Source organism: Rhagoletis zephyria, unplaced genomic scaffold, assembly GCF_001687245.7.
Source record: "Rhagoletis zephyria isolate East Lansing unplaced genomic scaffold, Rhagoletis_zephyria_1.1 Rzeph_scaffold_01632, whole genome shotgun sequence".
NCBI lineage: Eukaryota > Metazoa > Arthropoda > Insecta > Diptera > Tephritidae > Rhagoletis > Rhagoletis zephyria.
The window spans coordinates 53,175-74,573 of record NW_016158716.1 but is presented as its reverse complement, the minus strand read 5'-3'; the positions used below and the strand labels follow the sequence as shown (position 1 = coordinate 74,573).

At 33.6% G+C, this 21,399-nt stretch overlaps 1 protein-coding gene across 1 annotated transcript in view; it reads left to right on the top strand.

The window, feature by feature from the left end:
* LOC108364681 (uncharacterized) overlaps positions 1 to 21,399 on the top strand; it is a 98,483-nt gene that overhangs the window by 29,127 nt on the left and 47,957 nt on the right. The window contains exons 7-10 of the mRNA XM_017618463.1: positions 2,906 to 3,022; positions 5,492 to 5,555; positions 5,868 to 6,108; positions 6,150 to 6,561. Coding sequence (XP_017473952.1) covers positions 2,906 to 3,022; positions 5,492 to 5,555; positions 5,868 to 6,108; positions 6,150 to 6,561 — 834 coding nt within the window. The remainder of the gene's footprint in view (positions 1 to 2,905; positions 3,023 to 5,491; positions 5,556 to 5,867; positions 6,109 to 6,149; positions 6,562 to 21,399) is intronic.

The window sequence follows — 21,399 nt, the reverse complement described above, 5'->3', positions numbered from 1 at the left end:
CTTGGTAACCGCTGCACCAATTTCTTCCAAACTTGGCACAGTTGTTGGTCCTGGTACAGCATACCAAATGGCCGAAAATTTTTAAAATCGGACAATAACCACGCCCACATCCCATATAACGGTAATTTAGAAAAATACGAAATTCTCGATAAATCAGTAAATATTAAAGCAAATTTTTTCAAAATTGATGGGTGCAACAATTCTTAACAAAGAAATATGTTTGTGATAAGATTTTGGAAAATGGGCGTGGCAGCGCCCACTTATGATCACATATATTTGTCTCGGTAACCGTTCTACCAATTTGTACCAAACTCGGTACGGTTATTGTGCTTGCCACACAAAAGCAAACCGTTTTTCGGCCGTTTTTCATATAACCGGTAAATTTCAGAAATGCTTGAAATTTCAATATTTCGAAATTTAAGGACGCTAATTTACTTAAAATTTATACACCCCGGCTTATCATGTAGCGACAGCTTTCGGAAAGGTGGAAAACATATATTTAATACTTGCGCCGGGTATTTAATGTTCGGCTCCGCCCGAACTTAGACTTTCTTACTTGTTTAAACTGAAGCTGATAAAAAACCGACTTCGGACGTCCATGACGGAAAATAGGCTGAATTTTTTGGCTTTTTGGAATTTTCACGCAGTTTCCTAAAAACATAAAAAACACCGTCCACAAAAAAAAATTACCAAAAATCAACGCCGGTTTTTAGCAACTTCAAACTTCCACTTTTTTACTAAAATTTACTGCGACTGAACAAATCTTATTGGAAATCTGCAAACTAGTATGAAGGTTTATTGAATTTTCCAGAGTTTTGCACAAAGTTAAGAAATTTTATTTTTATGTTTTTTATTGTAGTATGAACTATATTTTTATAAAAAATTTGCGAAAAGAAACCAGAACTAAAAACTTTACATACGTTGCGAGAAATTCTGGGTGCCCATACTATTGTCCGGCACTGTACATTAAGGCGTATCACGAAAAAAAGATTAGCGTGTGTCAGTTTTATTTGAATACTTATGTCGAGAAAAAAATTTGGGTGTAGATTTTGGTTTTTTTGCACCCGCTAAAAACGCGGGTAAATCGCGTTTTTTGCTATAACTTTCTTATTTGCTATCCGATTTTTTTAATTTTTATGTCACCGGAAAGGCCTCGCTCAGGACTAACATCAATGAAGCTTAACCCTTTTTAGCAAGGTCGTCATCGGGTTTTGAGAGCTTTAGATTTATAGTGTAAAAATAAAGATCTAGGGAAAGTACCCTCAGATTGAATACCCGTCCACATAAAACTTTCGCGTTGGCTTTGGTGTCGCCATTTGTTTGACAGAGTATGCTTGCTACAACGAACGCTTGGCAGCGAATGCTTTGGTCACTAAATTAACATACTAGCAACAGATAAATTAATATTTCATATCAATAAATGCATGAAAAACGATATTTCTTGCCCGCATTTGATTAAAAAGGAAACATATTTCACACAATTTTATTTATTTACAACAGCTGATGAGCGACGCACGCGAAAAGTTGATAGTTGGCCAACTTTCTGCTTTGTGTTGGCGTTAGCATTGCCGAATTTCGGCTTTGTGGACGGCTGCATTTTAGTTCATAAAAAAAAAAAAAAAAACTACTCAGCTTCATTTCTTCGCAACTATAGCCACCATATTCATCGGACTAAGACCCAATACTAATTACGAGTTTAATTCGATTTCTAATTCTGTGATTCGATCCTTAATCTCTGCATTAGCTTATAAAACTTGTATATCATTTAATCTATTCGAATTTGTAGTCAATAGTTTTGCTTTTCACTGAAGGAAAATTGAAAATGACGCGCACGAACTCACTTAATTTATGTGAAGTAGTAGAGTAATTGAGTAATTTACGTTACAATGTGAACATAGTATAAGGTACTCGTTCATTGTGCCTCACTTCTTTCGACAATCGTAACTGAATGTTTTTTAATTGCCGTTTTTTTCAAAATGTTGTGATAATTAAGGGAAATTTGACTTTTGGCGGAATTCGTTAACGGGGAGTATTTCAAAAAAAAAAAAAACAATCATTGTTAAAAATTTCAAAACTTGTATCAAAAAAGATAGGGTATACACACCTGTATATGTTAAATATGTGTCTATGATTTTACTGTATATACATACATTAGTATGTATTAGAGGGCTGCACGAATGCATTCAAAATGGCTTATGAATTATTCATATACAAAACAAATGAATGATTTTGGCTTCCAATTTTTTTGATTTTGAGTGAATAGCTGTTCTGATATATGTGTCGACATTACAATATTCAAACAAAGTGAAAATAAATTGAATTGAAATAAATGACATTTTTTTGTATGAATATCCAAAAATATTTTTTCTATGCACATATGTAAAAACATACATATGTATGTATGTATGTCGTATTACATACGAAAAAAACTTGTTTGTAGAAAAAACTTTTACCGAAATGAGTTTAAATGATTTGAATGTTTTCCATGCATTCATACACATTCTTCCATTTATAGGTAGAAAATTTAAAACAAAATGTATATTCATAACTTACAAAATTCCAAACGCTTAGTGTTTTGTATGTGAAGTAAAATATTCAAATCTACTGTACTCTGTTTGGTTAGAAGTTTGAATGAATTCATGCAGCCCTCTAGTATGTATTTACCTTTTATCGCAAATGTGTTTCATTGTTCTGTTAGCTATTTAGTTTAAGGACCTGAAAAAAACCCCAAGTGTACCTAAAATATTTTATGAAAACTAAATTTTTAACCATGTTTTTGTGTTGTCCCAATGTTTTTTTTTTTATAAAAATTATATTCAAAAATTAACTACATCAAGTTGATATCTCCCGCTTTCTTCCTTTCTCTTTCTCTGTACTCTTCCTTTACCCGCTCTTTCTATTACAGTTTATGAGAAATTTTAATCGAAATTATGCATTTGCCACGGAACCAATATCCGATCCAAAACAATTACATTCGATAAATCCGCTCGGCGATGGCACTGGTGTGGATGAGTTGCTGTTGGTAAGAGATAAATACATATTTCGCTGCATACCTACTACATACTTATGTAGATATGTCTGATTGAATGTCCTGTTTGTCAATATGTTTGTGATTTAGTGGAATGTTTGTCTTGCTCAACACAAAAAAAAAGACAAAAAACAAATTATTTAAACACACTTTTCTCTTATTTACTCAAAATTATGTATGTATGTTTAATACATAAATACTATGTTATGCTAACGTACACTCCTATTATATACACGACCATATACAGCAATACAGTAGTGGTCAGATAAAAGTTACTTTATTAAATTTTTTTTATTAAAAATTTGTGTTTTTCGCATCAGTGAGGTGACATTCATTAAAGGAAATTCAAACTTCTTCTTTCTGGATGCATTGATAGCATTTTGGATTTGGAACCCCCATTAGATGCCCATCTAACGGAAGCCGATTTTTTTTGTCACCATCTGGTCACTCTGCTTTCCACTAAATATTGAACAAAGCTTACAGTGTCCTTCATATTATTGCACCATTTTCAATACTTTTGTTTATGAATTAACACTTTTTGGAATATATAAAAAAATGCGTACTCATACGCCATCCTGTGCAAATATCCTTCTTTTGAGATCTTTTACTAATTTGAAATAGTACATACATACATATATATTTCTTTTATAGAAATTATCGTTTACTGACTTGCTTTGTTGTCTGGTATTTAATTATTTATTATTTTTGCTTATATTGTTGGTAAATTTAATATGGCCACTACTGTACCTACCTATGTACATACACGCATATATATATATATATATTTATATTTCATCACACCTAATGATTTTCGACGGCTATCTGTGTGCATATATATTGCTCGTTTGCAAGAAGAACGTCATAACTGAATAATAAAAAATGCGAGAAAAATGGTTTTAAGTAACGTTTTTAGTGAAAATTTTCCCTTGTCTTAAAGTTATATATAATAAATATACTCATAGAATTTGGCTCCTTAATATGCCGCCATAGTTTGGTCAAAGAGTGTTTGTTCTTTTTTATATGTAAGTAGTTGCTCAAGCAAATGGAAATGCCTGGTTTCCACTCAACATTAAATGAAAAACAATTTAATGAAAAATTTGAGCATTAAAAAACCTTATAAAAAAACAATTATATATATTAAAAAATTTAAAGAAAGCATTTAAAATAAAAGTCATTAACGCCGATTCTCCACTAGTTTAAAAAATATCACGTAATTTTAATATAATTATACGGATATTATCTAATGCCAAAATTCTTCATTTAATTTTTCGTAATTTTTGTAATTTCAATACCTAAATAGTGGTTAAAAAAATTGTCTGAACTATGGCGTTCTTCCAAAGAACGAGCGATTCAAATTTAATTAGCTTCTGTCTTGAGAATAAATTGCTTCCATATGCTACACTCTACTCACAAAAAATTAATGCTTAACTGAAATACACTATACATATATACATACCTACTTAAATATATGTAATATGTATATATATATATATATATAATTTTTGTACTCTTAACTATGTGTACATCTGTATGTACGTTATTGTTAGATTTTATGTAATTTTGCTTCAACATTTCATCAACATGGGTATTTTTATGCGCGTCGATCACGCAACGTTGTTTTATCTTCATAATTTCTTGGCGCTCGAATTTTTTCGCAAAAAATCGAAACCTTTTTTCTGCTTACTTACACACGAAGTACAAGGAAGTTTGCTTGAAATTTAATTAAAAACGAATGCATACACATACATACATGCATTCATACATACAAACATATATGTATATATTATATAAATATATAATAATGCAGTTATTCTTACGTTTATACCGCTTAGGAAAATATGTACATATGTATATATATATATATATATCATGCTCGGTATTTGCACTTTTATTAATCAAATTTTTGTATATTTGTATGCCACTAAATTCTTCCATGGCTATTACGAAGCTTCTTTACATATTTGTACGTGTATACATTGTACATATTTACGTATGGATATATTCACTTTTCTATAACCGAGCGCACCACTTGTGCACAGGGTATTATAACTTGTTCGCATAACGGTTGTTTGTAACAGACGGTAACAAACGGTTGTTTGTAAATGATCAGAATTTAAAGAGAAGTCGATTCAGTCATGTCTGTCTGTCCGTGTACACGATAACTCGAGCAAAAATTTAGATATCGACGAAATTTGGTATACAGGTTGCACTTTATCCCATATTGAAAATGGCATATAACGGTATTTTTGAAAAATGCCAAAAGCTATGATCTTTCAGTAAATATCAAGACAAGCCCCCAAGACACCAGATCCCATACGATTTTGTGAAGATCGCAAATGATTAGAAGTTCTTAATAGTTTCGACGGCCGGTTTAAGCTGTATGTAGATAATTCTATACTCTCGTCTGCATTGTAGTATGCTCTAAAACATAACGGTTTTGCTCATAATAATTTTCTCTCCCAGCAAGGAAGCACACCTAGGCCAATAATACCTAATGTGATGTCACTTCCTATGTGGTGGAAGCACGGTGCTCTCTTAACGAAGCGTTGAAGATTGCGGATGTCCTCAGAGTAGTGATCAGCCCCATGCACTGTAAGAAATAATTCCACGTTGACCGTCATTTTCGCAGCAAACTCGGTCAGAACCTTTTTCGTATGTAAAGGGTGTTTTTTTTTTAGACGTGTGGGTTTCAAGGAGGCGTTACTTTTTTCGGAGTTGGTCTATTTGACAGCTGTTAATGGATTTATACTCAGTTTGGTTTGCCATTTCATAATGAACAGACTTACTCCGGAACAACGTTTGCAAATCGTGTAAATTTATTACTAAAATAATGGTTCAGTTTGGGTGACGCATCGCGCGCTGCGTCCAATATTCGGTCGACATAATCGCCCAGCAGAGTCGGTAATTCGAGCAGCCATGGATCGGTTTCGCACAGAGATGCCGTACAGTGCGCACCGAAGACGCTATTGCTGCTGTGAAGCAGATCCTCGACGACGACCCAAATGTGTCCATCCGTCATCGCGCGCAACAATTGGAGCTGTGCCCATCCACTTTATGGAAGATTTTGCGGAAGAATCTTGGTCTACGGGCTTATAAAATCCAACTCGTGCAAGAATTGAAGCCGAACGACCATTAAGCGCGTCGCACAATGGGCCCAAAACGAGATGGCCACCAATGCCGATTTTCACAAGAAAATTTTGCTCAGCGATGAAGCTCACTTTTGGTTGAATGGGTATGTTAATAAACAAAACTGTCGCATTCGGAGTAATGATAATCCACAAGCCATTGTTGAGACGCCGTTACATCCTCAAAAAGTCACTGTTTGGTATGCTCTATGGGCAGAGGGAATCATTGGTCCATATATCTTCAAAAGTGAAGCCGGCCATAATGTTACAGTCCATGGGGTGCGCTATAGAGCCATGACTAATGACTTTTTCATGCTTGAATTGGAGGATGTTGATGTGAACGACCTTTGGTTCCAACAAGACGGCGCTACATGCCATACAGCCAACGAAACAATGAATTTATTGAAGGTAACTTTTGGTGAGCGCATTATCTCACGTCGTACGCCTGTGGCGTGGCCTCCAAGATCGTACGATTTAACTCCGCTGGGTAATTTTTTGTGGGGTTATGTGAAGTCGCTTGGCTACGCAGTTAAGTCCGAGACGATTGACGCCTTGGAAGATAATATTTGGCGAAAATATTTGGCACGGTTCCAATAGCTGCAAAAAGTGGTCGAAAATTGGGCTTCGCGACTGGAATTTATTCGAGCCAGTCGCGGCGGTTACTTGCCCGAAATCACTTTTTAAACATAATGGTAAACCCTTTATATATATATATATATATAAATATATAGCTCACAAAATTCACTGCGGGAAATTTTTTTATTCGTTTTTGCCTTTGCAAGTTTTGAAAAAAGGTTTTAAACGAACCATTATAACATGGCACAAGGTGTGCTATCAACCTCACATTCCTAGGAAAGTTTTGAAAGAATATTTTCGATACTAAATTTTATTAAAACAAAATTTCGAAATCAGCTTCTTATAGAAACAGTGTCATCGTTAATTAAGAAAGAGATGTTCTTAAATATTATAACTTTACGACACTCACATATTGACTAGATTTGGCTATTATTTATTTTATTCTTTTTTAATTTTAATTATTTGTTTATAAATATATTGTTTATTCCTTAACAAAAACTGTATGAAAATAAGTTTAAATCTTTAAGTAACATAAAAAAAATCGACAGGCTTTGGTAAAAATTTCGAGTTTTCTATTTCGATTTTTTGTTTTAATATTTTGCAGTTTTTAGTTTAAAATAGCTGAAATTTACCGTAGATGTGTGGCATTTTTTTGACGATGTCGGTCATTTTCTTCCATGTTATCTAAGAATGTTCGATAATTTTTTTAATGAAGAAAATGAGCAACAACTTCATAGAAAAAAATATTAAAAATCAACAATAATTCGCAGCATATTTAAAAGCATACTCAAAATAATTAAAATTAAATAATTTTAAGATAAATGGCCAATCTTATCAATATGTGCGGTTCAGTATTGAGTTCAAAAGATGTCTCTTTTATCCATTCACAATAACTTAAAAAAATTTGTTTGTTAAGAAGTGTGCCTTAAAATATGTGCATACAAATTTATGTTAAAAGTGTAAAATACATATGTAAATGTACCTGCATACATAAATTTTCCCATGAATACCATCAAATCATTGGTCATGAAGGGAATCTATGTATGCATGTACTAAGAAAATATAAAGTCGTTACAATTTCAGTCGAAAAGTAGATTTCGTACTGAAGGAACAATTTCATTTCCCAACACTGAGGTAGGCTTGTGGTCGTGTGCATGGATTTTAAAGCTGTGCTGTAGCAGTCACAATGAGATGTGTCTGCTGTATGCAGGTAAACACTTGCGAATTGTGCCAATGCCGCGCCGTGTAGCTTATAACTTTTCTACCTCAATATTTCAACATTTTTTATTTTGTTACACAAAAACGTCGCGTGACTAGCGTTGCAAGATTTTTTTCGTGAAAAATCAGCCTAGTGAATATTAAATTTTCAAAAATCGGAAAAAATTTAAAATCTTTTTGTGAAAAAATATACTTTTGAAGAAAAGCAAAAAGTATTGGCACAGCCGCTTTTTGACAATATATGCAACAATTTTTATTGTAATATTTTGCTGACAATTTATTATAAAAATATGGTTCATTCTACAACAAAAAACATAAAAATCTAACCTTTGTACGAAACTCGCTAAAATTCACCAAAATTTCATACAAATGTTCAACTTTTTAATCAGATTTTTTCGAATTTTTTGAGTATGCAGTTTTGCAGCCAATTCTAGTAAAAAAATGCAAGTTCGGAGTTAATCAAAAATCGCATTGATTTTTCAGTTTTTTTTTGTTGAAGGTGTTTTGCATTTATTCCATATTCAGTATTTAAAAAAAAATTTTTTTTTATGGAAGAGACTGCGTGAAAAAATGCATTTTTTTAATTTTTCCCCAACTTTAATATGAATAAATATGATTTCTAACCAATTTGTGGCTGATTTTACTTGGTAAAATTTAAAAAATAATGAAAAATTGTAATTATATTGATAATTGTCATTAAATTAACGATAGTCACATAAAAAATTGCAATGTAAAAAAATTATATTTTTGAAGATCTTGAAGCTTGAATGAACATTGTATTATTTTAAGGTATTTTTTTTATATTTTTTACTGCTACTGATACTTACGTATATAAGTCTCTTCCAACACAAACGATAAAAAACGATATGTTTTGTTTTATTTTTCGAAATTGAGATATCTTTGCAAGGTAGAATTGGAACATATTTAAATTTTTTGTTATGGCTATCGACAGACCATTTTCCACTTAACAACACAAACAAAAAACGCAAAAAAATTGAAACCTGTTCAAAAGTTATAGATTACTGATCACTCACACCCCCAAAAAAGTACACTGTGCGACGGTGCAATTGAAAGCTTATTTCATTAGTTTTAAATGCTCTGTGGCAACTTCATGAAATCAATATGGCGAACAAAAAATATGAAATATCAAAATTTGAAAATTGAAATAAAAACGTGATTGTATTTTTCGAATAGTTTTGCCTCAAAAGTGTATCAAATACTTGTTTGATTAGACACATAGTTTCTGAGAAAATAATTCAAAAATATTCGAAATTTTTGTATTTCATGGGCGGTGCACAAACTACGAAAATCCAAAAATACAAAATTCCGAAAAATACAAAATCCCAATCCCAATTTTCCGACTAAACTCATTCCCTAATAAATGCTCCGTTTATATAAAAATGAAGAAAAAAAAAGAGTTGTAAATTACAACTTTAAAACGTTTTAATACATATATCTTAATTTTCATTGGAATCATTATTACGACACTCTTTTTCGTTTATTTTTAAGTTATTACTTAAAAAGAAATAAATATACCGCTTAAAGGAGTGGTTTCCTGCTTGTTACCAATTTTTATTTTATTTAAATTAATCTGAGAGAAAGCCCTTTTTTATGGAATTTTCGGTGCATTTTAACTGAATGTAATGAACAGTTAAAAAGTTTGGCTATATTTTTTTTTTTTAAATATGTCTACATATGGAAGATAAATCTTCACTTCTGGCAACACTGCTTCATACCACCTTATATTGTGTGTTGCATTTTTTTGCTGCTGCTATTGTTATTTCCTCGGCAATGTTGTTGACATGAAAGTAATAGCAGTGTATTTTCCTGGAAACATACTTTCACAGATACAATACTATTTACCTTAGGGTGGTCCTTAAATGTAGGTAGCAAATTTTTACATCAGATTTCCTAAGTCTCAATCCCTACGTCGATGCTACTATAGTCGAAGATATCGCATATAAATTTTAGCCTCGATTGGAGACTGTCGCACAGGGGGCAAAGATCAGATTCCTCTATGAAGACTCAAAAAATTTAAATTATTATTTTTTTAATCTAATACCCAAAATCGATACTCCTCGATTGGAGTCGGTTAATGCGAAAAATTACACTGAAGATGGCACAACGCCGAATCCGGTTTGTCTGCAAACCAAACTTGACAAGGGATGACGGAAATTCGTTCCAAAATAAATCATAAATATTTATTTTGTAAATTAATTCCATAGTTGAAGGTTTATAGATCAGACAATCATATAGCCTGCCTGACAATACGACTACAGTGTCTTTCAAGCGGAGATTCCTAATATTTATTCTCTATCAGGGCAAGTCACAATACTCGTTGAAAGCTAAGCGGCATTGAAAGTGTTCAGATCCAAAGAAAATAAAATAATAAAATAAATACATATTTATTTATTTGGAGAGCTACTACTCCGGACGGCAATGGTTTTAATGAGAAGCTTTTTTTTGATATTGCTCGAAACCAGGGATCGGGGGTAGCGCAAACCTCTAACCACTCGACCACGGCGGCCGTTCCAAAGTACTGTAGTCAAAAATTGTTTGGAAATTTCACGCATCACTTAAATCACTGAGTCACGTCAACGTTACGCTTACATACACAGCAGCGATACTCTCAGCGTAACACGCAATACCATGACCCACAGGCCTTGCGATGTCTACTACCGATCTAGTCTCTTCATAGTTTAATGGCTTAAAGAGCGCATTTCTGCCTTTATCGAGGGCACTTTGAAGTCAGTATTTTGCTATTCATTTGTAATAGTCGAAAATAAAAAGTATTTATTTTGCCTGCGAAGTACATTCACATTCATTTGCTGTTAAATTCACACTCGATCTAAGCGCCATAATAATAAAAGTAGTCTAAAGGTATCTTCAGTGAGAAATTTAATTGAGTCTAACTTTTTAAACGAGCTGTCATTTTTCGGTGTTCAGTCCGCTGTTCGATTGGTGATGGACTACAGCGATGGAAAAGTAATATCGTACCCTTTTCAATTTAAAAGTACATTCGGTACAAGCACACCATTTTAGGTATATTTGTAACGTAGTCAAATAATTTTTCAGGAAATGCTTTATGTATGCACATTAAGGTGCATCCTTCTCCATACAAAAAAATAAAATAAAAATTAAAAATAGGTAGAAACAGTTGTTACATCGGACTTAAAAAATTTATTATATTTTAAGATTTTCGCAAAAAAAAAATCGGAAAAATATTCAGCATTACGTGAGTTGGAGCGACTTGCAAATATGTACCTTCAAAAATCGCATTATAGTTTTTCCATTGATAAAATGTTCAAGCATTTAAATGCAGACCTTTTAATCTTAAATGCATCTATCCAAATGTAAACAAAAACATTTTTGAAAACCAATTTTTTTTTATAAAAACTAATTTTTAGTTGGTATTTTTAAATCGGTCCAGCTCACGTTAACATTAATATTTTTAAGATGTTTTTTTGCGGAAGTCTTTTAATATAATAGATTTTATAATTCTAGTGGAAAACCACGACTTTTTTTGGGGGGGGGAGGGGGGGCACCCTAATGCAAAATGATTTAATATCGTATGGCGCCGTGACGGCTTGGTGAATATACCTCGGAGTAAAGTCACTCATCTTTTCTAAAACACGGCTTTGTTTAGAACTGCTCGAAGAGATTCCTTTCACAGTCGTTTTTCAGCAACATTTTTTTTTTATATTCCAAAAGTTGATATGTTTTTGCGGGAGAGGTTATCCTCTTTTTTAACATCTACATTTAAAAATACTTATTTACTTTTTATCAATTTTTAGGTATAATTTTTCAGCAAATTAGGTACATACCTTTTTTATACCTACGCAAGAACCGCATTAACAAAAGGCTGATTTGGCTCAACACATATTCCTTTCAAGCATTTATACCTGTGTCGTTAAGGCGCACTCGCTGAAACCGTATTGAAAAGTAAACAACATTTGTTATTTTTATTCGATATTTCTTAAATAATTAATTTGCGCGGTGGGCCGAAATGGAAGCGAACAACAATTCAAATTTGTTATAATAATAATTCAAATTTAAAACAGGCTGTATAAAGAAAACCAGCCTTTTTTCACTTCGCGTGAAATGAATGATGTGTTTATACCTGCTTTCTAACCGATGTGAGAAATAAAAAAGCGATTTGAAAACAAATTCGAGTCAACACACTCTTGTATTTCTGACCGTATTGAAAGCTGGTTTATGCTTCCGTTTTGAATCACCTCGAACTGGGTCAAAGCGCTTTATGTGTTGGTATAAACAAGGTAACAGTTTGAAAAATTAGTTTTCCATCCCTGGTAGGCTATGAGCTCTAAGATAACATCAGAAACAAACAGCAAATTTTTAATGAATTTGTTATTTGTTCAAAAAACACACCGATTAAGCATCTAGGAATTAAAATGTTGTATTATAAATCGGGCTCAATTTGCTCAATTAACCACATGTATAAAATTAGTAGTATATGTACATATGTAATTATTGACGTCTGACAAAAATTAAAAACTACGTAAAGTCGAAAACTTCGATTTTCCTATGTTCTTATAAGTATGTATGAACATATCATAAAAAAAATTATTTTTACAAAGAGCCTTACTTTCCTGAAATTCATAAGCAACAAGATCTTAACATTTTAAACTTTTTAAATTTTTGTACACAAAGGTCGAGTGCCCATTAACCCCAACCATTCGGCACGAGTTCTCTGTCAAGAAATTCTCTGCCAACACCATTCCACGCATATTAAACTTTTTTCAAACACAGACACACACACACACACATATCTGTACGCACTGCGCTCAGCTTATCACATTTTAAACCGCCTGCAAAGAAAATCCCTTTACTCTGCCGTATACATACAAACTACTCGCCGCACTCCCACACGTTATGGTTGCACGTGTTGTATACGTAACTTAATGGTACAGAGTGCTCTGAAATCCCGTTACGAGTTGCGCAGTAGAAAAAAAAACTACAACTACAATAACAAAATGAAGACAGTTAGCACACAGGTGGTGATAATCGTGTCGGGGCGAAAGTGAAGGCGTGTGTATCTATGAAATATGTACATATGTATGTATGTATGTATTGCTTCATCCGGATAAAGTAAGCAGATAAATAAAGACGGCTCATATGCTTTGTTATATCTCTGTATCTCAATTTAGCAGTTTAGCGGTGGCAAAGATTGTAAGCATCCTTGATTAGCTTGTAGTATTATGTCGTTATGGGTATTACCCGAAATTTAAAGTTCATCACATCTCGTTCTTAACAGCCGACTACTAAAAATAAACTTGAATATGTTTGAGATTTATGGGGCAAAACATTGAATGCTCGGCTTTGATAAATGTGCTCTCTCTCTATTCTCTAAGGCACAGTGAGTTGTATTTCAAAAAAATTGTCAAATCACTAAGGGTCAGCACGCTAATTACCGATTTCAAAAAATAATACCTTAACCAAAATATAATACAAAACATTTTACAAGTCCCATGTGGAACGGTTAACCACAGAGTATATTTTTCTAAAATTAGAATTCCACACCAAACATTTCAGGTTTTTAGCGCTCTATTTAGCTATAAGTTCTATAAAATATCGACGAGAGCGCCGAAAAGCATGTTGTATTGGATCCCCTATTTTGAATTTTTGAAAACTGATTTCAGTTTTGTAATCAGCAACTCAAAGAACCTTGTGGTATTGAATTTCATAAAAATCTCAAAATTTTTTTAAAATCCATCCGCCATTTTGAATTTTTGAAAACTGTTTCAGTTTTGTAATCAGCGACTCAAAGAACCTCTGGTTATTAAATTTTCTCCATATTTCGATACATTACTCTACTTAAAAGTTATGGCAAATTTCCGGTCGGCTTTAGTCAAGCCCTGGTCAAAGCAACATTGCAAAAAATATAGAAAAAAGTTTTTTTTTTAAACAGCGATCGCCCCTCGTCAAGCAATGGCAAACTTCTAAGTGTATGTATTTCTGCCATGATAAACAGCTTCTGATAAAAATACAATCACCATCCGAAGTCGGCGTAAAACTGTGAAACAACACATCAAAGGCGCACGCCACAAATCAGGAGAGAAGCTCTGCCAAACACTAACACATTATGTAAGCGCCAATCTATTATTATGCTGTGGCGAGACGTCCGAGCTAAACGAGAGCTAAACGTCCAATGTAGCCAAAGAATGCAGATAGATTCTCAACCTGCTAGCATCTAAAGGCTCCTTGACTATTGTACGGGTTCCTGGGCGCAGAGACATTCCTGGTAACTGCAAAGCAGACGAGCTGGCAAAGAGAGGAATGGAAATACGGAGTAAAATATTAGGCGGGCTCTTGTACGGTGGCAGCCACTCTAACCCAACCTAACTCTAACCTAACACTTGCTTGTGTCCAATTTTGTCAGTGCCTATATCCAGGTAATACTGGAGATTTTCTTTGCTAGTTAGTACGTATGGATGTCAGATCTCACAGTGGGCTGTGCGAATTTTCGCATGCTGTGCCTAAAGTAAGGTTACCAGCCAAGAAAAGTCACAACAAGAATTTCTTCTGCGCTATTCAGTCAATCATTCCATCAACGAAGGGAATACAATTATACCTACCTATATATATTTACATATTACATTATTTATATAACTTAATTAAGTGTGCTCCTTAGATCGTAAAAGAAAAAAAGTTCGCTTTACACACGTGAGTCTAAAGTATTTTTCAAGGCAATTTGGAAATTTTTTTTTTGCCGAACGTAGGGTCGCTGTTTTTACGTTTTTCCACATATATTCAGCATTAACAGTCGAATCTTAAAGTAAAACCATCGATGTGTGCATTTTTTTATTCCAAAGTTCATTGACCTCAAATACCCCGTTCTAGTACTTACGCACCAGATCTCAGTTCTTATCGCCCTAACGTACCACCCTAATTTCATTAACTTAAAGTTTGTCAAACATCATTCAACTTTTGCTAAGGAGACATTTTGATTATTCCAATAGAACTATTCGTCTTAGTCTGCAGGCTGTATCGGAGATATCCAAGTCAAAAACGAAAGCACACACTAAGAAAAAAATATCGATAACAAAAGCTATAATAATATCAATAGCAAAATCGATAAAACCATCGATAAAAAATTAAAGAAAATATCGATATCAAAATCGATAATAATATCGATAGCAAAATCGATAAAGATAACGATAACAAAATCGATAATAAAATCGATTAAAAGTCTATAACAAAATCGATTACAAAATCGATAAAAATATCGATAACAAAGCAATAACAATATCGATAAAAAATATCGATAATAAAACCGATAAAAATATCGACAACACACAAGCGATAGCAAAATCGATAAAAACATCGGTAACAAAACCGATAAAAATATTGATGACAAAATCGATAAAAATATCGACAACAAAATCGATAAATATATCTATAGCAAAATCTATAACAAAATCGATAGCAAAATCGATAAATAATCGATAATCAAATCGATTACAAAATCGATAACAAAATCAATAAAAATATCGATAAAAAAATCAATAAAACATCGATAAAAATATCGATCATTATATCGATAAGTTCCGAAAATATCGACAGCAAAATCAATAACAATATCGATACAAATTTCGATAACAAAATATTGATTATTATATCGATAAGTCGCGAGAATCTCGAAAATCTCTAAAATCCCGAAATAGTTCCCAGATTGAGTCTCTGTTCTTCTATCTATATCCTTTTCTCTTAAGCTACCTTTTATTTTAATCTTTCTTCCTCTATCTTCATCTATACTTTTATCGGTATCCTCATCCTCATCTTTTTCTTAATATTTATCTTAGTTTTTATTTTTATGTTTATTACATTTTTCATATACATATTCCGCTTCACCTTTGCCTTTTATACATATTGCGCCATCTGTTATTCAAAAGCCGAAATACCTACACACACACACATACTCTTCGTCGCCTTCTCTTACTTCCAACGCATGCACGTGTTTGCAAAACGATGACGAAGTGATTTTGTAAGGGAAATCATTTAAGCTCAACATTGGTTGAATTTGTATAAAATCTGTACGCGATAATATTTCTATTGCTCCAAAGAATCTATATCCCGAAAATGAAAGTTATATCTGCAAATCATAAGTTGCTGGAGCACTTTAAAGGCTCAAAATTGGCCCCGAAATACGCCAATGTTTACCGTTCTTTTTACGACAGAAACCGAATTGGTTACTTAAAAAAATGAATCTGTCGATAGGTCTGGAATTTTATCTTTGAAACGCCACCCTTTTTTTTTGAAATCGCTACATTAGTTCTCGTGCAATAAGCGTTTTCGTGAAGCTCTAAAAATTACAACTACAACATTTCAGCATAGCCCCCATATCGAAACGTAAGACGTGTTCTACGTCAAAAATTTACAACCAAGTGTGTCACCGAAAAATGTAGAAAGCCAAAAATAAAAAATTCGAAACTGCTTGCAAAAATCCTTTAAACTCAGGTGTGCATCGCAAATTTTTTTTTGATTGCTTGTGCATCATTGTCATGTGCTCGTGTCTGTCGGTTAGTATGTTTGTGTTCGTCTGGTTTATTTCATTACTTATTTGATTCGTAAACGGCACATTGCAAAAGGAGCAGTCACGTACATACCTTTACATATACATATGTACTATTTATGTACATATGTATGTATATGCACCTAAGTGTACACCTAAGTACAAGAACAACTATATTTTTACATTTGACGAGCACTCATTTTATTCCCATTTTCTTGACATCCTGTGACAAAGTTTAAACATCCTTTCTCAGTTCACATTCACATACATAAAAGTCTTTGCGAAATGCGAACGTTAAAAAAAAAAAGTTTTATGAAAGGCAAAGAAAAGTTTGTATAAAATAATAGAATAAGTATTCACTAAAAATATGTAAGGTTGAATTGGCAGCACGGGAAGTGGTAGAAATAGAAGAACTATGTAGAAAAAAAAGGCGCAAACAAAGATAACAAGTCGTAAAAATAAAACATCGAATGCTAAAAGTATTCAATACATTCCATTGTGTATTGTTCTATTGAAAGACAACAAAAACCAACAGAAATCAAAAACAAAAAAAAACACAAAACAAAACTAGGAAAAAAGTTAAAGCTATGCAGCTATACATACAGGGTGTCTAGCTAGCAAAGTACCAAACGAATGCGTCGAACGGTGGTGTTGCTGGCTTCGGGGGCAGGCGCCGGATGACGCGCTGTGCGGGACATGCGTACTAAAACGGTGAATTTACTGCGCTGCGAAGTCGGCAGCAAACTGATGAGCGCCCCGCCAACAAACACACGCTCAGTCAGCCAGCAAGCATGCAAGCCTGCATGCGATAGGTAGAGGTAGCCAGCAAGGCGAACGAACCGACAAGCAGCAGCAGCAGCGGCAGCAGCAGCTAGTTAGGCCAAAGCGGACAGGTTAAAGCGTCGTAGTGCTTCTCCAACGTTGTCAGTCGTCGGTGATAGCAGAGAAGCACAAATGTCGAACTGTTGTGCGTTCTTGCAGCGCGGATAGTAACGCGATTTTGGCATTTTCTTTATTATTCGCCAAGCTTTGGGTGGCGTGTGCGTATGAGTAATATTGAGGGAAATAGTAAAAAAAAAAAAAATTCCAAATCACGGCGTCGAACATTTGTTAGAGATTTTTTCTCTTTGTTTTTTTGTGTTTTGCGTAAATACTTCAACATGATTAATTTGGGTACTCCTAGGCGTGTGTGTGTATAGTGGATTGCCTTTGGCTCGGTTTTTTTTTTTTGCTAAAAATTCAACAAAAGTTTGTGTATCGACGCGCGGGAAACAAGCACTTGCGAACTGTATGTGTAGAGCTTAATGAGTATTTAAAAGGCGGAGAAGTATGCAGCCAACTGGTTGTGATTTGCGTTCTATAGTTCGGTGTGTGTGTGTGTGTGCTTAATTCCAATGTATAACATGCAAAAACAGCAAAAATTTAAATGGTTCACAGCTTGTTGAAAAGTGCTCTGAAATGAAAATGACTATAGTCTTTAAAACAAAAATAATAATAAAATAAAATGAATAAATACACATACATACATACCTACAAAACACATCACAAAAGATCACAATCTCTATAAATAGATAAATCAATTACTGTATAGCTAAATAATTTGATGTTGATGAATTGTGTTTGCCTTTAGTGAGGAAAACACACAAACAAACACACACATACATAAGCTAAATATATACATACATATGTACCTATATTTCTATACCCATTCTTATTTGAGTGTAAAAACCATTGGTTTCATCAGGTCATTCACAAAACCTAAAGGAAATTTTTAATGCAGAGGACGCCCATAAATAGCCAAAGTTTAACTAACTACGAGTTTAATACGTTTAAGAAAAACCTAGAGTCTAGCACGCAGTAAGAAACTGGACACATGTATTTATTGTACGATTGTTTATTTAAATCACAGCCCGCACAGAGTATGCATTTTAAAATAATAAGCCAAGAATTTAAGTTAACTTTTGCCTTTTATTATTTTGTGCTTACCGGTTACTTTTTGCTGTTCCTGTCTAAGCCAAAAATAAATTACAAAACGTGTCTACTATTTTTGAGCAGAAAATATGTTACTGGTAATTTTTATTCAAATTTTTTAAGCATTTTTAAAAAGCAAAATTAAGATTTAAATCTACTTTGGATCTGTAAAATCCCAAAAACCTCCAAAAAATGCGAAAACCCTGAAAGTTTCCTGAAAACATCACGAAACCCTGTCACGAAAAGCTGCGGAAAACCCGCGAAAAATAAAACACGAAGAATCCCGAAAAGTCTTGAAAAAATTTCGATCGATCTAGAGAAAAAATTAAAAGTTTCGAAAAAACTGCGAAAAATAAAATACGGAATCTCCCCAAAAATCTCGAAAACCGCCACAAACTTTCGGAAAAAATTAAGAAAAGTCTCGAAAAAATTCTGAACGATCCAGCAAAAATCCCGGGAAAGTCTTGAAAGTTCACAAAACCCCGAAAAATAAATCACTGAGTGTCTCGAAAAGTCCGGAAAAAATCCCGAAAAGTAAAATATGAAAAATTTTAAACGATCCCGAGAAAATATTGAAAAAAATCCTAAAAGGACCCGACAAAATAGCCTACGAAATATCCGAAAAAAATTCGGAAAAATCTGAAAGCTTTCAAATAAATTCCGAAAAAATCCCGAAAAGTGAAATACTCAAAATCACGAAAAGTCTCGAAAAAATTCTAAAGCTTTCCGCAAAAATTTTGAAAAGTCTCAAAATATTTCAAAACAGAACGGTTTCTAGAGAGAAAATTAAAAAAAGACTCGAAAAACATCCGAAAAATAAAATACGGAATGTCGCCAAAAATCTCGAAGCCGCCAAAAAATTTCAAAAAGAATTCAGAGAAGTCCCGAAAATATTCTGAATGATCAAGCAAAAATCCCCGAGAACGTCTTGAGAGTTCACAAAATCTCGAAAAACAAATCACGGATTGTCTCGAAAAGTCCTGAAAAAAATCCAGAAAAGTAAAACTCGAAAGATCTCGAAAAACTTTAAACTATTCCGAGAAAATATTGAAAAAAATCCTTAAAGGACCCGACAAAATACCATAAAATAACCTACGAAATATTCCAAAAAAATTCGAAAATCCGAAAGCGTCCAAATAAAGTCCGAAAAAATCCGAAGGGTAGAATACTCAAAATCACGAAAAGTCCGAAAAAAATCCTAAGCCTTCCGCAAAAGTTTTGTAAAGTCTCAAAAAATATTTCAAAAATGCAAGGTGTCCCGAAAAGTCCAGAAAAGTTCCAAAAAACTCCTAAACAGTCCGGAAAAATCCCGCGAAAATATTGAAAAGTCTCAAAAAAAATTCCAAAAAAATCTCGAAAAACAAAACATGGAGTATCGCGAAAAGTCATCAACAACTTTCCGAAAAGAACCACTCAAATTAAAACACAAAGTATCTCAAAAATAGTGTAAACAAACCCGAAAAAAAACAATCGAGAAAATCTTGAAAAAGTCTCAAAAGGAGAATCGAAAAAAAACCCAAAACACGGAGTGTCCTGAAAAGTCAAGAAAATCTTTAAGTCTCGGAAAAATCCAAAAAAAAAAAAAAAAAAAAAANAAAAAAAAAAAACAGACTGCCGGGAAAGTTCCGAAAAGACTGCGAAAAAATCTAAAAGTTTCGAAAAGTAAAAGTCGAAAATCTCGAAAAACTTTATGAAGCATTGTGAATAGCAGACATTCGTCAATTTTAACTCTGACAATTCTTGGCTCTCAGTTTAACTAAGCCGGAGCAATGGCGGATGAAGTGTTCGACGTTCTCAAGTTCCTCTTTGTGCCCATAGCTGCGACAGTAGTCATCACATCTTGCTGGCTCGTAACCCCACAAAGTAGTGGCTAGTGATGACCCAAACAACCAGTCTGCATTGGGAGCGTTTCAAGATATGAAGGGCCCTGGTTCTTCCGCCTATCATTTGCCAATTCAATGTAGTATGCACTTAGCCACAATTTGCAAGCTGTTAAAAAGGATGCGCATGCTCTTTCCGATTCGTCTTCAAATTCTATGTCTGGAAAGCTTGTAAGAGGTTCCCAACGTTGATCTATACTACCACGATTCATTGCAATTTTCAATACGCTAGGAAAATACTTCCGATAGAAAACTAAATGATTAAAAAACAGTGGTTTTGAGAATGTGAAACCCCTTCCATACCCGAACAAGAACCAGTCCCATTTTCTTTATTCGAAAAGCGTAAAAAAGTCTCTACTGAATGACCTTAAATACCTAAAGTTCTCTACGCACACTACCCGAAAGGCGCTTATGCCACTGCTGTGATGTAATTGATTAAATAATTGCAAAAACTTTGCTTGGTTAATAGTAAATTGGCGCTTAACACATATTTTAGTCTTTAGCCGAGCTTCTCCTCCGTTTCGGTTTAAGAAAAAATATTCGATTTAGAGAATTCTGTAATTAGCAGTTCGTTAATTTCTAGTAAAGCTTTAATCAAAGTAAGACGCTAAGTGCTTCATATTTCAAAAGCTATGTTATCTGACTACTGGATGTATAAAGTATAAAAATGTTGTTACAGTACAAACAATGGAGCGCATACAAGCTAACGTTATTTATTTTTCACCCTTTGAGCAGTCTGCCTAAAACAAAAGACTTCTATCTCATGAGCGCTGTTGGAAAAAAATCTTGCATTTTATAATTTCGGTTTTCCGCTGTCAAAAACACAAATGAACAGATCACAGCAAAACAATGACAATTTTTCAAAGAAGAGTGATACAAAAGAAAATCCCCTAAAGAATTGTCAAACCCACGCAATAGCAAAACTAAAAAATTGAAAAAATAAATACATACATACTGAAAGCTGGCGATGTCATTAGCAGACTGTCGGTACCCTGCAGGGAGTGACGTTAGCTTATACCTTACCTAACTTTAGTCTGTTTACGCGAACACTAGTGCTAACTATTAACT